At 35.0% G+C, this 16738-nt stretch overlaps 1 protein-coding gene across 4 annotated transcripts in view; it reads left to right on the forward strand.

Annotated features, from left to right (window-relative positions):
• Window positions 1-16390, forward strand: part of PITX2 (paired like homeodomain 2) — a 28828-nt gene extending 12438 nt beyond the window's left edge. For 2 of the 4 annotated variants that reach the window (XM_075849729.1, XM_075849726.1), the window contains exons 2-5: window positions 3238-3313; window positions 3563-3703; window positions 13048-13253; window positions 15021-16390. In XM_075849729.1, the coding sequence (XP_075705844.1) occupies window positions 3268-3313; window positions 3563-3703; window positions 13048-13253; window positions 15021-15584 (957 nt within the window). In that variant the 5' untranslated portion in view covers window positions 3238-3267 and the 3' untranslated portion in view covers window positions 15585-16390. Of the gene's footprint in view, window positions 1-3237; window positions 3314-3562; window positions 3704-11286; window positions 11860-13047; window positions 13254-15020 lie in introns of those variants that run through there. The other 2 variants (XM_075849730.1, XM_075849728.1) reach the window with 2 other exon arrangements.
• The last annotated feature ends 348 nt before the right edge of the window (window positions 16391-16738 follow it).

Consider the following 16738-nt stretch of genomic DNA (forward strand, 5'->3'; position numbering starts at 1 on the left):
CCATGGAAAGTGTAGGGTTGTCTATTGTAAGAAAGTTAACCCCAGCACGTCCCTAGAATGTCAAGCGAGTCTGTAACAGAAGACAAAGCAAGTCCAGATGGTTGGAGATCTGAGGATACTGATATGTGTGAAATATTGCTAAATGTGCCCCAGACATAAAATTACATATCTCATTTTCTTTTGCCTTTTCATTGGGCCGCAGCCCCCTGTGCACAGAAGTGGACTGTTTGATACTTGTGTTTAAGTGTCTGCTATAATTTTAACAGCAGACTGGCTGGCTATAGGGCATAAAACATATAAGGGGTTTGACTGCTACAACAGCTGGAATGGGGAATGGGAATTGTGTATTTATGAATCAAGCATGAAAATAATATACTTTCAAATTTACCGCAAAGTGGAGTAAAGGAAAGTAGCAGCAGGTTGGTGGTCCAGGCATTTCTACAAGTGTTTACAACCTAGTGCATTGTACCGTAAACAGGCCTGCTCCAGTGTGACAGCACAACACAGCACTGCAAAACGCGTGACCTGCAGGACATTGCCCGTGTTAGAACAGAAATATATCTGTATGTATATATAGTAGGACAGTTGCACATGTAACACTACAATTTAGGATTTACAGTGAAGTTGCTGGTTTTACTATTTGATTTAAATATATATATATATATATATATATATATATATATATATATATATATATACAATTTTGTGTATATATATATATATATATACACACACAAAATTGTGTATATGAAAATGATGTGTGTGTGTGTGTGTGTGTGTGTGTGTGTGTCTGTGTGTGTGTGTTTGTTTTCGTATATACTGATATATACAATGGACGGACATGGGGGAATAAACCACTTTTTCTACTCTGCACTATTGCTGGAGTGCTGCGATTTCTTCGTTTTTTAATTTGTAAATATATATATATATATATATATATATATATATATATATATATATATATATAAAATAAAGATAAAATATATATATATATATATATATACACATACATATACTCATTTATATATACAGTATATGATATACATTAGAATATACATAGATGGGTTTGTGTGTGTATATAGATGATAGATACAAATCCAAAATACAAGACAGCACTCCAAATACAGTGGAAAAAAATAGGATCACTTTAATCACCACTTGCGACGTTTCAGCCCTACTCCATGGGGCCTTTCTCAAGCAAGTGATCCTATTTTTTTTTACAGAATTTGGAGTGCTGTCTTGTATTTTGGATTTGTGTTGGGTAATTTGGGACATTGGTCTTGTGTCCGAACAGAAACTTTGCACCCTACACCAATTGAACGGTGCTGCGCTTTTTTTTCTGTTTTATTTAGATGATAGATAGATAGATAGATAGATAGATAGATAGATAGATAGATAGATAGATAGATAGATAGATAGATAGATAGATAGATAGAGAGAGAGAGAGAGAGAGAGAGAGAGAGAGAGATAGATAGATAGATAGATAGATAGATAGATAGATAGATAGATAGATAGATAGATAGATAGATAGATAGATAGATAGATAGATAGATAGATAGATAGATAGATTTGTGCATATAATGTGTTTCAGTTAAAATCTATCTACCTACCTACATATCTATCTATCATCTATTTATCATCTATCTACCTATCTACCTATCTATCTATCTATCTATCTATCTATCTATCTATCTATCTATCTATCACAGTAGTAGATGTCTTCCATAAAATACATAGAAGTTGGACGTAAATATCATTTGCGTCAGTATTTAAAGCGCAGAGAATAATTCTGTATCGCCTGCAGGAACAGGGAGCGGAGATGTGACCGGGTGACCATAATAAAGTTTAAATAAAAAAGATCATTGTAATAATAAGGCCGTAGCTCCAGGTCACAATCTTGCATCAGTGCAGACATGAAGCAATCATCGAGCCAATGCAGACATTAAAGGAGAGAAAAGATTACCAAGATGATGACATGCAAATTTCCTCCCAAATTATCATAAGTAAACATTCCAAGCCTGGTCTAATAAAATCCCATCTGTGTTACTTCATATCGAGTTAGGAGGGGAGAGCTGGGATAATGAATTTTCTAATATCTCACCAACAGACATCTCAATCAGCCACTAATCCTGTGATTTTACTGCACAATCATTCCAACCTGGGCAGCCAAACTTCTGCTCCTGACTGGCATTAGCCTGGGAAAAACAGGGGCAATACCAAAACTACAAACTATAGTAAACCCATAGTGATTGCTACTTGTCACAACTATCACACCACACACTAATTGTTGTCACACTAGAACTACACAATGATCTGTGCATGCTGCTGTAGTGCCAGTCTAGAACCAACCAACCATGCTGTGTGCAAAACATTCCATGCACCATATAAATGCATTGAATTGTATCTAGTACAGTAGCTTCCCTAGCCCTAAAATACATGAAAATACACATTGGACTATAGGCAGGTGCCTTCTCTCAGCCCTCATTAATTATAATGTAATTTACCAAATGAGCCATTGATGGAAACAATTAACTAATGTTTTCCCTGTAACAACAGCAACGATGACAACGAGATGTGCACAAATCACATCACAACTTATTATGGGGTTATATTCTATATATATATATATATATATATATATATATACTATTTCTTTTTGGAAATGTTTGATTTATTTTCCACAAATTCTTTATTTCTTATATTTAATATGGTGTAATATATAGATTAAAAAAAATACAATTGACTAAAGTATAATTGTTTATAATAACGTATATAATAATAATAATAATAATTATTATAATAATAATCTGATCATAACTACAAAAATTCTGACATTTGTCCTGTTGAGGAATTTTTTGGTATTAAATAAATTGTCTTGTTGGCAATAAAAAAAAAAATTATTATTGTATAGCACAAACAAAATGTAACAAAAACTATAATAAGATTAATGATAATCATGACGATAATAATAATAATGATTATGGTAAATATGAATCATAAAAAAGTATCATTAATTCACGTAATATAATTAATATTATTATTGTTATTATTATTATTATTATTATTATTATTATTATTAATAAACAGTAATATAATATTAGCAATAATAATAATCATAATAATACGAGGGTTTTAATTGCCCTATTGCATAAACGATGGTTTTGCATATAACTTATTTATGTGTATGGTCTATGACAAAACTATTTTTTCATTTTTATTTTGCGTTTTAACTTGCAGTAATTTACCGATTGAGAGACAATTGCTGGAATGGAGTCTAACTGTCGCAAGTTGGTGACAGCTTGTGTCCAATTAGGTAAGGACCATTTCCTTGGTGTCAATGTTAACATAATGGAATCAAGTCTATTGTGTATATTGATGTTAAAAAATGTGCTTAAATATTTGGATTTGTACAAAACAAGAAACGTGTAATGGCTGCAAAGCCTGGAGTTATGGTATAGGGTAAAGAAATGAAAGAACACAGTGCAGATAGAGCGGGTGATCCCCCATCCGACCCCCTCTGCAGTAAAGCCCCATGTCTAATGTCATTTTTCTCTGGACTCAGGGGTGCAGCCCTCTGCAGTGGAGTGCCTCTTCCCTAAGGAAGCTGACATGAAGAAAGGTGACTTCTCTGCTACAAAGGGGACAGAAAGCAGCAGAAAAGAATCAGGGAGGCTGACAGGCAGAACACATCACAATGCCAGTGGTAAGCTTTTAGGACATAGTGGACATCTTTGTAAAAAATAAAACAATTAAAAAGGGGGGCTCATAAAAAAAACTGAATCTGAGAGATATATGTATAGTGTTTGGCGCAACAAAAAAAAAAAAACATAAATCAGGCAGCCCCTGCATATCACTGCCTTTCTCAATGCACAAAAGCATCCAAATTTGTATACTTAGAACCAGATAAACTTAACTATGCAAATATTACGCATGCCGCTGAAAATACGGATATTGCAATGTCTATGCGGTTTATTAAGACGTAATAGGACACAGCTATCGTTTATTGGATGCCATTTACAAGCTTTTCAAGAAGTCTGGGCCTTTCCCTATATATAAAGCTGAAGAGCGTATTACAAGGATAAGCATAGAGCGCCCTCTGTTGTTAGATAGAGGATTTGACATGAAGCATAGCGTAAAGTGATAACACTTCAGACAATGTCAATTATGGATTTGTCTGTCTTTGTTTTTTTGGGGGTTTTTTTTATACATTTTTCCGATTATATTATTTTAACTATGTAATAAAAAATATATTTATAAACGATGACTATTATTAAGTCTCCGTGCCCTTAATCTAGGACAGGTGTTTAATGTAAGTGAATAAGTGAATACTTATGCAAGAATAAAAATATAAAAATAGCATAATTTTTGTATATATACATATGTATATATATATATATATATATATATATATATATATACATATGTATATATATATATATATATATGTATATATATATATATATATATATATATATATATATATATATATATATATAGTCAAACAAATGGATCCAGCAGCATATGTGTATATACAAAAGTCAAAAGTAGGGGCAGCACTGTAATTATATGAAGGCCGGTGCTACGCTTCCAAACAAGGAGTGACCCCTCCTTGTATAGCATATATCCAAGAAAAAGAGAGCAAGGCAGCACTCAAAAAAGCTTGGGTTTATTCAACCAACATCCACTACAACGTTTCGCCCTCTATATGAGGGCTTCTTCAAGTCAAATCAGATTTGACTTGAAAAAGGCCTCATAGAGAGGGTGAAACGTTGTAGTGGATGTTGGTTGAATAAACCCAAGTTTTTTTGACTGCTGCTTCGTTGTCTTTTTCTTGGATATATATATATATATATATATATATATATATATATATATATATGTGTGTGTGTGTGTGTGTGTGTGTGTGTGTGTGTGTGTGTGTGTGTGTGTGTGTGTGTGTGTGTGTGTGTGTGTGTGTGTGTGTGTGTGTGTGTGTGTGAAAAAGGTCCTGTGAGAGGGCTGAAACGTAGCTTGTCTCTGAAACATGGAATAATAAACCACATCTTTGTCTGACATTAACTTTTGGAGTGCTACGGTCATTTCTACATATATCTATAGGACCGTTGGATCGAGGTCGGGATCGCATAGCACCAACATATATATATATATATATATATATATATATATATATATATATATATATATATATATATTTATATTAATTTCTATCTATCGTTTACCGTCTCATAAACTATGCTTACACTACTATTTCGATCCCACCATGGAGTAAGTACAAGTGATGTGGATATATTATATTACATGAATCTTTGTATAAGCAGCTAATCAGCAAAATCTGTTGTCCTGGAAATGACATTAACCCTGATATTGCCGCCGCCCCCCCCCCCCTCCCCACCCCATTAATCAAACCACCTTAGCCTGTAGAGCAGTATACTGCACAATGGGCTTCTATAGACAGGTGGTCTTCCTCACACCATACCGCTCCAAATACTACACTGTGCGCTATATGTAACATGACATCCTGACTCCACACAGTCATTATTGAACAACGTGTCAAATTCCCTGCTTTCTATAAATCTAGGACGACTGTAGATTTTTATTTTCCTGTACCCAGGATTGAAAATAGTTTTTATGATAATAGTTTTTTTTTAATGGTAATAGTTAATAATACAGTACAGCAAGCATCGATTATTTGCATTTACAAATTTCCGTTTATCTCCATAAAGTGAACTATATGTCATATATAATATTTGTATGTCCAAAAAGATACCTAAGTTTATACATTGTTTATATACATTTTGATTAAAATTGACACCAGACCGTTATATATTTTATGCCATTTGATTTAAAACCGGTGTCTACTTGATGTATATTTTCCTTTTTTTTATACACTTCATGTTTTCATATTTGTTATTCTATTTGTTGTGTTGTTCGTTTAGTTCGGCTTCTTTAAGATAGATAGATAGATAGATAGATAGATAGATAGATAGATAGATAGATAGATAGATAGATAGATAGATAGATAGATAGATAGATAGATAGATAGATAGATAGATAGATAGATAGATAGATAGATAGATAGATAGATAGATAATGGCATAAAAAAAACATTTATACGAGACGATGATGTCGAGAGATAAATATATATATATATAACCATATACATATATATATATATATATAGCGACCATAGAACTAAATAACGGCACCAGGACTTCAGAATAGGTGAAACAGGGTGGATTGAGGTGAATAAATCCACCCTGTCTCATCTATTCTGAAGTCCTGGTGCCGTAACCTTTTACTATGGTCGTTTTAAATTGAAATTCGGGAACTGATTCATCCCCCGGAAACGAGCCTATGGCCTAATGTACGGCATGTTAGAGTGCTGTGTTCATCTGCTTTTGGACTGTATGTATATATATATATATATATTCTTTTTTTTTTATTCTTTTTTATTTATTTGTCTTTTCATATATATATATATATATATATATATATATATATATATATATATATATATATATATATATATATATATATATATATATATATATATATATATATATATATATATATGTATGTAAAATGAGAAAAAGAGTAAAGCAGCACAGCAACAGCAGTGGGTGCAGGCCTCCTAGGAACCCTTGTTAATGAAATCCAAAAAAATTAAGAGGCAGCACTCCAAGGAAATTGGTGAAAAAAAGTGGTGTGTTTATTCACCCCAGGCAGGCAACGTTTCGATCCGTCTCTATGGGATCTTTGTCAAGCTTGACAAAGATCCCATAGAGACGGATCGAAACGTTGCCTGCCTGGGGTGAATAAACACACCACTTTTTTTCACCAATTTCCTCGGAGTGCTGCCTCTTCATTTTTTTGGATTTTTATATATATATATATATATATATATATATATATATATATATATATATATATATATATATATATATATACATACATACATACATACATACATATACTGACATCTCTCAAAGTTTATTAAAATGCTGTAATTGATATGGCTGTAATTAGAATCATTGAGTGCTGCCTCTCAGTAGTATTTTCTGTTGTTCTTCCCAGTAATGATAATGATAATAATATAATATATTCAGGAGATGTTGAGATGACTCCAGGGAACCAGAAATGTACAAGCAAAGCTTGTTTCGTGAGCAGGAATAAACTAATGGAACAATCTGATGTCTGCTTAATCCTATGGAGAAAGCATTGTCGTTTGCCTAATATTGACTGAATGGTAATTAATGGCTCTCCATCCAGGAGAATGGCCAGTAATCCACGATATGTGCAGCAAGGCTGGGGACGGTGTTATGAAATGGCAGGAGCAATTTATCTATTAGGGGAATATTATGGCAATAAGCTGTATACATGACACTGGGGCAACTGGCATTGCATTAACCCCGCGCATCTGCCACCAGAGCAGGGTTATGCTCATGACTTGATGTCAGATATAGTGCATAATACTGCAAATATCACATTAAATACAATGATAATAATTGTACTGAAAGCTGTAGCAGATAGGAGAGAACAGTGCTAGTGTGAATATCTTTGCAATAGAGATGGGCACTCATGATATGTAGAAATGAGAATATTCACTAAAATAATTGCATTTTCATCAACGACTATATCCTGTAATTTATAGTCTCTGCGAACGCACTATATGAGATTTGTCAGTGACAGTTTTCAGTCAGCAGAGTTTAGCTCAGTAAATGGGGCTGCACTTGGTACCTATATGGATGTGCAGGAGTATTATTAGAAAAGCACAGACAGGATCCTGTCCGGGTAATTGCACAATTATTAGTCGTTACAACTAATGTGTATGATAATGTATGTCACTATATATATATATATATATATATATATATATATATATATATATATATATACAGACATATATATAAATAAAAGTATATATATATATGTGTGTGTGTGTGTGTGGGTGTGGGTGTGGGTGTGGGTGTAATCCAAAGACCTATAAATATATGTGATAGATGATAGATAGATAGATAGATAGATAGATAGATAGATAGATAGATAGATAGATAGATAGATAGATAGATAGATAGATAGATAGATAGATAGATAGATAGATAGATAAGACACTTGATATGATATAAATATAACTATATATATATATATATTGTATGTGTCCATTTATTTATTTCAATTTGTGAAGATATATATTTTATAGCATGTATTTAATGTGTAAGTGTTCGACATATATTGTACAAAAACGAAGATGCAATGTATGTAATGCAGTGTGTGAGTGATAATACATATTAGATATCTATGTAATTTATCTCTCCCTCTAAATGAAAAGATAGATGATTAGATAGATGATAGATAGATAGATAGATAGATAGATAGATAGATAGATAGATAGATAGATAGATAGATAGATAGATAGATAGATAGATAGATAGATAGATGATAGTAAGCCCCATATCTAAATATTGTATAATATTACAGCATATGTTCCACCATACAAGCAGGTGTGGGGTATCATAGGCTTTTGTAATTGCGCATTACGATTATTGGAAAAGCACAGCTAGAGGGACTGGAGATTGTACAATAAGGGATATTAGTAGTGTTTGTTTGTTTGTTTGTTTGTTTGTTTGTTTGTTTGTTTGTTTGTTTGTTTGTTTGTTTGTTTGTTTGTTTCTTTTATTATGAATGTTAAAAAAAAACCGCAGCAGACCATAGGAGGAGAGCATACATCCCCCGTATTATTAAAGCCCCACTATCGGGCTTGTATGCGAGTGTTATGGAGATGTGTGAAACTAATAGACTGCTGTTATTAATTGTGAACCCTGGAGGCATTGACAGGTCTGTGTATATGGAGTAGGGCAGGACTGCATTACAATCTACTATACAAATCCATATGTGTTTATTTCACTCGACACGCTTGCGCCCTGTGTGAATGATTCTATAACGTACCAGTTCTGGTTGTTTTCATGTATAAAGTTTGAGGTATTATAAGATCACTATATGCTCATCATTCTGTTCACTTTCCCTCAAATAACACCTTGCAATTTACTATTAGAAATCTTAGAATATTCAGAAAACCTACAAAATTGGAATCTTTATCATTAGCTGAGACTAATCAAAACGATCGGTGGGTAGAGAAAACTGCCAGGATTCCTTTTCTATAGTGTTATTATACTGTCGGAGCCCCCCTAACTATAACATATACATATAATATGTAAGCATATGCAATATATGGTATATAATCTATCTAGTTCCCTGCTCTGAATCAGCATAGATTAGTGATAGCTTTTTCCAGGCCTCTCACTTATTGGGGGCCACCCCTAATGATCACATCACCCTGTCACAGCACACATATACTTAATACACAAACAGTGCAAGATTGATCCAAATTCATATTGACTCAGTTACAGGTCATCAGCTGCAGTGCAGAAAGTGGAAATATTTACTTTACACATATACTTTATGATCTGCTGGGAATTACAGGGAATTCAATAAGAAAACGGCTAGGGCCGGTCTAAACCCCCATTTAAAAGACTTAAGCAAATTAGAGTCTTATCAGATTAAAAGGCACTACACAATGTAAGAGCATTGTCTCTGATGAAACGCTGTGGGGTCTGGGAAATCCAGCACCAAATCTCAGGGATACAACGCCTCAAATAAAGATCAACACAAGCCAAAGTAATTGTTATTTTATTTTTGGATAGATAGATAGATAGATAGATAGATAGATAGATAGATAGATAGATAGATAGATAGATAGATAGATAGATAGATAGATAGATAGATAGATAGATATGAGATAGATAGATAGATAGATAGATAGATAGATAGATAGATAGATAGATAGATAGATAGATAGATAGATAGATGATAGATAGATAGATAGATAGATAGATAGATAGATAGATAGATAGATAGATAGATAGATAGATAGATAGATAGATAGATAGATAGATAGATATAAGATAGATATGAGATAGATAGATAGATAGATAGATAGATAGATAGATAGATAGATAGATAGATAGATAGATAGATAGATAGATAGATAGATAGATAGATAGATAGATAGATAGATAGATACGGTATGCGATAGATAGATAGATATGCGATAGATAGATAGATAGATAGATAGATAGATAGATAGATAGATAGATAGATGATAGATGGATAGATAGATAGATAGATAGATAGATAGATAGATAGATAGATAGATAGATAGATAGATAGATAGATAGATAGATAGATAGATAGATAGATAGATAGATATGAGATAGATAGATAGATAGATAGATAGATAGATAGATAGATAGATAGATAGATAGATAGATAGATAGATAGATAGATAGATAGATAGATAGATAGATAGATAGATAGATAGTTTGGTTTGCGGATATCATTATGACATATACCTTGATAAAGATCTTGTCTGTGCTCCAGATCCTGTCAGTGTCAGATTATGGGCCTGACAGGGATATAGGACCGGTAGTTTATAACGTCTTCTTTTTCTTGCGATGTTTGGCGTTGGGAGACATTTCCATGGAGCACAATGTACATAAATGGAATATAAAGTCCAAAATTGAGCAGCATAAAAAATAAACTATCCCCCCGAGCTATGAGCATAAAATTGTCACTAGATGTAAAATGCTGGAATGCTGCCCTGTCTTTACATGTCTGAATATACACATAAACCTCGTGTGAGGAAGGTCAGATCCGCAGCTATCAGGACCCATCATCCCCACTGTTTAGTGTCCTTATTTATAGGACCTGGATTAATAACTGTACGAAGACCTACACAGGGAATACAGATTTATAATCGGCCTTAATATAGTCATGGAATAGTTCATGGAAAGATTATACGATTGTACTCTGTTATCTGCTGTTATTCACATCGACTGTTTTGGATTATCAGTAAATGTATTTATTTAATACCGACTGTATATTAATAATCATTATTATTACAATTATTAATAATAAATAATCATGATAAATTATAAAAGCAAGTCATAGTATTACAAGAGTCATCACTGCATATAGCCAAGACTGCTGGGCCATACACCTCTCCGAAGTCCTATGCTGACAATTGTGCATTGAGAAACCGGGCTGCATTCCCGCCCTGGCCAAGTGCGGATTGGTGTCTATAATTACGGTAACCCCGCCCAGAAGGAGGAGACTGTGATTGGCTAGGACGCGTGTGCTGGGTGTGTACACAGCAGTACAGAGGGGTGGGGTGTAATGTGGATGACGTCAGACAGCTGGGTAGGACACAACTCTGGTTTAAGATGTTAGTGAAACAGGGAAGCGGCTGAGCTATTGCTGAGTGTCCATTGTCACTAGTGAAGGTGCAGCCCGGTGCTGGGTACACTGCCCGTACTATACCATGCATTGCCTACTGCTGCTATAGAGGGATTTCTCCTATAGGAACATACAGTCCTTGCTTCCTAATATGACTGTATAGTGGACTGAGCAAGAAGTAATCGTGCACTTACCAGTGACAGCTCCTCCACCAGCCTGCGCTGCTGCCCACTGTTACTTACACCTTCTATAGTCTTGGTGCCACCAGTTGGACGCACAGTGGATTTGAACCTCAATCCCTGCCATAGAGGATTGTTCTTTTGTAATCCCTCTGGATCTGTTGGGAAGGCTGCTCCCTTCTACACACATTCTCCTCTTCTATGAACTCTATGAAAGACCCCTTACACTTGGAGCACTTAGCCGGGAGTAAACTGGCATCAGCATCTTCCCATCACCAGTCAGTGACCCTGCTCTCCATGGCTTCCTCGCTGGGGCAGCGCTCCGTGGAGTGTAAGCAAAGACTGGAGGTGCACACCATCTCTGACACCTCCAGCCCAGAAGCTGTAGGTAAGAACCGGCCCAAAGCCACTGGCATACCTGTACCATAGACTTACCATGCACCCACCATCATTCATCTCCTCTACCACACAACTCACCACTATAGATCAAGCCGACTGTGTGCATTTGTCTTTTTCGTCACTATTATGATGGAGACGTCATCATTATTTTTTATTAGTATGATTATTATTATTTTTAGGAGTATTTTTTTTTATTAGAATTCATTATTAGTATAATTATTTTTATGTTTAATATTAGTAGTATAAATAGTCATTATTATGTTTAGAAATCTGTGCTTATATTTATTGCTAGTATTAAACATAACGATAAAATGAATTCTCATTATTATTATTAGTTATATTAATAATAATATTAGTACTAATGGTTTATTATAATTATCACAATTATGTTTATTAATATGATGTTCATCGTGACCATTCTGTTGCTGTTCTTAGTTGAAATAATTTTTTTTATAAACATTCGTGTGCAGTGGTTTTTAGTTTACATCATGTTGCAGGAAGATGTAGATCTAGATGTGTTTATACTGGGAATATTGCAGCAATTGCAGTGAATGACAGCAATGACACAATATACAATGCGTTATTACTACTAGCAGGGATTTGCTTCATTTGTACTGAGTTGTGTGACACTGTCATGAAATTGTCCTTCATCCAACTCCACAACCGCTGTGTGATAAGTTTTAGTAAATAGCTGGAATGACTACAACTTGTCATAAATGACTCATGTGCTCTGTTGTATTGCTGCTCCTGGGGATCAACTGATCTGCACCTTATGAGAAAATAATAGCTGATAGACATGACCAAGAATGAGTGCAGCAAGAAACGTGTTGTATTGTGCAATATCCACTACATTGTCTTTTTCTATAAGGAAATCTGTGCAAGGAGCTCTATTTATTGTGTGTAATAAATGCGTGCAGCATTTCTGCTCCACTCCTGCAACCAGGGGACTATAATCCACAGCCCTGAGCTAATAGGGATTTACTGGATTTGTAGGCGAACCCTCTGCTTGTCTCACCAGGCCGAAAGGGCAAAGCTCATTAGCTGTTCTCTTTGTCTTAACACACAAATATATATATATATATATATATATATATATATATATATATATGCACACACACACACAGCAAAGAATTGAATACTTGAATTTGAATTTGGGTCTATTTTTCTCATTCAACAGATAAAGATAAAACCCACCAAAGTAAAAATGACGATAATAGCGCTGACGATCCCTCCAAGAAGAAGAGACAACGCAGGCAGAGGACTCATTTCACCAGCCAGCAATTACAAGAACTGGAGGCCACCTTCCAAAGGAACCGCTACCCTGACATGTCCACCAGAGAGGAGATTGCTGTGTGGACCAACCTCACAGAGGCCAGAGTCAGGGTAAGGACAACCACTATGTTAACATGTGTCTGTATATCTGTGCATGTATGTATATATGTGTAGATAGATTAGATAGATAGATAGATAGATAGATAGATAGATAGATAGATAGATAGATAGATAGATAGATAGATAGATAGATAGATAGATAGATAGATAGATATGAAAAAAATACAGCAGCACTGCCGGCAACGGTGGGTGCAAGCCCCAGGGAACCGACCAATGTCCCAGTAGTCAACAAATTAGCAGCAGGAGATAGGTTCTGAGCACAGGGAATAAAGTACCTATCGTTTTCACCTGAACATTTGGAGTGCTGCTCATTTTTTGATAGATAGATAGATAGATAGATAGATAGATAGATAGATAGATAGATAGATAGATAGATAGATAGATACAACTTCATGTCACTCACCTGTGAATTATAGTTATCTTTACAATTCATTAGTTCGGTTTCAATATAATATATTAATATAATAATATTGATAATAAATAATATAATAATAATAATAGATACGACATCTTAGCATAGATATTCTTTGAATACACATTGCTGATGATGATGTGATATTTGGACATAAATTGCCTCTTGGGGCCAGATTGCTTTCCAGCATCTGTGAATTTTACAGCCTAAGAAGTGATATTTGTAATCTTACACACGTTCAAAGAGAGGGAGAGAAATATCAATATGAGACTGCTGAATGATACTTTATAGCAGTTTCAAGAGATCTATTTTACTGAGCAAACCCAAACTGGCTGCATACAATCTCCTGCTTGAGAAAGATAAGATTTATAGCACCTAAAACATGAAAACAGCCTTGAAAGACTATCTGCAAAGCCTGTGTCAGGGGCAAAGTGGGCGCAAATATTAGCCCAGTAATCATTGTAAAAATGTGGAAACAACATTTTATGAAGCTAATCCAAGCCCTACAATAATACAGGCTCTACAGAGATGACATGTGTATGAACTGATCATCTGTGACCCCAGGGTGGTCATTCCCGACAGTGTAGAGAGGTACAATAATTGAATCAAGCGCCTGGTAACATTGCATCGCGGTGATTGTAGTGAGCAGCAAGTATTTTATCAGAAAGGATCTACACTTGATATCTTTTCAGCTCAAATTAGGCCCATTTTGTGAATGCTAAAGGCAGGATAATGTGATCCTTGTCAAGTGAGTGCCAGGGATTAATGGTACAGTTAACAGTGATCTGTAATGTACAACATGATTAGTGTAAACAGGGCAGACACAGGACTGCTCCAATACACAAACTCACCCAGCAGGAGGGTGGCTGACAAGTCACACACCCAGGATGTGTATTGCACATTGATCCCCCATTGTCTGCGCGTCTCAGGGATCTCATTTAGCTAAAAGACAAGTTATGCCAACAAGCAGCAGAGGGGACAAGTTGGATCAGAAGTTCTTTGCAGTCAGGGCAGATTAGCACTGGGAGATCATAGACAAAGCGCTAACTTTTATTTTATTATAAAGGCTTTATTCACTGTACAAAGAAATCATCAGTCCTTTACTTTTATGTCCCCATATCCCAAAACGATATGTTGATCCTGTCTAGAGATATTTAATACTGCTGTGGTCCTATATAGAGAGCAAGATTGTGCCCACATTCAGTAATATGAGTTGTAGGATGGGTTATGTATGAGATATAGAATTAACTTAGCAGCGTGTGTACAGGGGGGATCCGTTTTCTAATAGACGTTTTTGGGGTCCAGTGAGACATATAAGTGACGTTTATTGTATTTATTTACTACAGGTTTGGTTTAAGAACCGCAGAGCTAAATGGAGAAAAAGAGAAAGGAACCAGCAAGCAGAACTGTGCAAAAACGGCTTCGGGCCTCAGTTTAATGGGCTCATGCAACCCTATGATGACATGTACCCAGGGTACTCCTACAACAACTGGGCAGCCAAGGGCCTCACCTCGGCTTCACTCTCCACCAAGAGCTTTCCTTTCTTCAACTCTATGAATGTTAACCCCTTATCCTCACAAAGTATGTTCTCCACACCCAACTCCATCTCCTCCATGAGTATGTCCTCCAGTATGGTGCCCTCTGCAGTCACAGGGGTGCCAGGCTCCAGCCTCAACAGCTTGAACAACCTGAACAACTTGAGCAACCCTTCTCTGAATTCTGCCGTGCCAACGCCAGCTTGCCCTTATGCCCCTCCAACACCCCCCTATGTCTACAGGGACACATGTAACTCCAGCCTGGCAAGCCTTAGACTCAAAGCTAAGCAGCACTCTAGTTTTGGATATGCCAGTGTTCAGAACCCTGGATCCAATCTCAGTGCGTGTCAATATGCTGTGGACAGACCCGTGTGATGTATATATGTGCATGTATGTATATTATATGGGAACCATTCTTTCCTTAAAGACTCATCACATGTGGACTCTATACAATAAAGGAGAAAATAAGATATTAAACTGCAAACTCAAAGGTGTCTTGACTACGAGAGATCGAATGCGGTGGACACGGAGAATTATATATATATATGTATATGGACACGTTTGACTGGATATGGAATTTTAATGTTACTCTAAAGCTTGTTCATTTTTTTTCTTAAGTTTAGCATTGTTAAAATGGACTGAAAGGATGTACATATACTGAAATGTCAAATTAATTTTATAAGCAGCAGTTGTCGGTCATATGATCTTTACAGTGTTAATGAATATGCACCAGGCTTTAAAATAAAGCATGCAATGGGAGAGAAAACAGAATCTGCCTCCAGGTGACTGTATATAAGCAATGTATTTCTATGTGCTTCACTAGAGAATAGCCCCATGGTCTGTGCACAAAATACAAGGTAACATTTTGTGTGAACTATGGTCCATTATGAATATATCACAGAGAACTTCAGGCACAGGCTGTGCTTTATTTCCTACTCTAGAAATTCTGAAGGTTCCTTTCATTATTCCAAATACAGAATACCACCCTCCCAACCAAATAGAATCCCAGCAAAACTCCCATCCAATATAATAAACTCGCTGGACTGTAGCGTTTAGAAATGTCATTATTTATTATTTGAATTTCATTGCAAAATCCGGTTGTAAACGAATTATTGTCTTGTAAAAAAAAATATTTGGCGAAAAAAAAGGAAAATGATACGACTTTAACAATAAAAGTATCTCTTCGGGAAATTTTCCCTTGTCTGGAGTGAAATAATGTAACGTTTTATTCATCGCTTGTATATGAAAAGAAAAACATAAAATGTAAATATTGTTGTTTTTCTCAAGGAATAGAAATTGATAATTCTTAGGGTTTAATAATTAGTGTAAAAACGAATCTACAGATGTTAATAATGCATGAATGAGATAACTAGCAAAATGTGAGAGAAACACACAAATACACACACAATACAAATACACATAAAATTGTATTATAAAATTATAATATATATTAGATTACAATACAATATTAATTTCTAGTACTAAATAAAAATAAAGTAATGAATGTGAATAAATAAATATATATATAT

The sequence above is a fragment of the Rhinoderma darwinii genome, chromosome 1, assembly GCF_050947455.1.
Source record: "Rhinoderma darwinii isolate aRhiDar2 chromosome 1, aRhiDar2.hap1, whole genome shotgun sequence".
NCBI classification, from domain to species: Eukaryota; Metazoa; Chordata; class Amphibia; order Anura; family Rhinodermatidae; genus Rhinoderma; species Rhinoderma darwinii.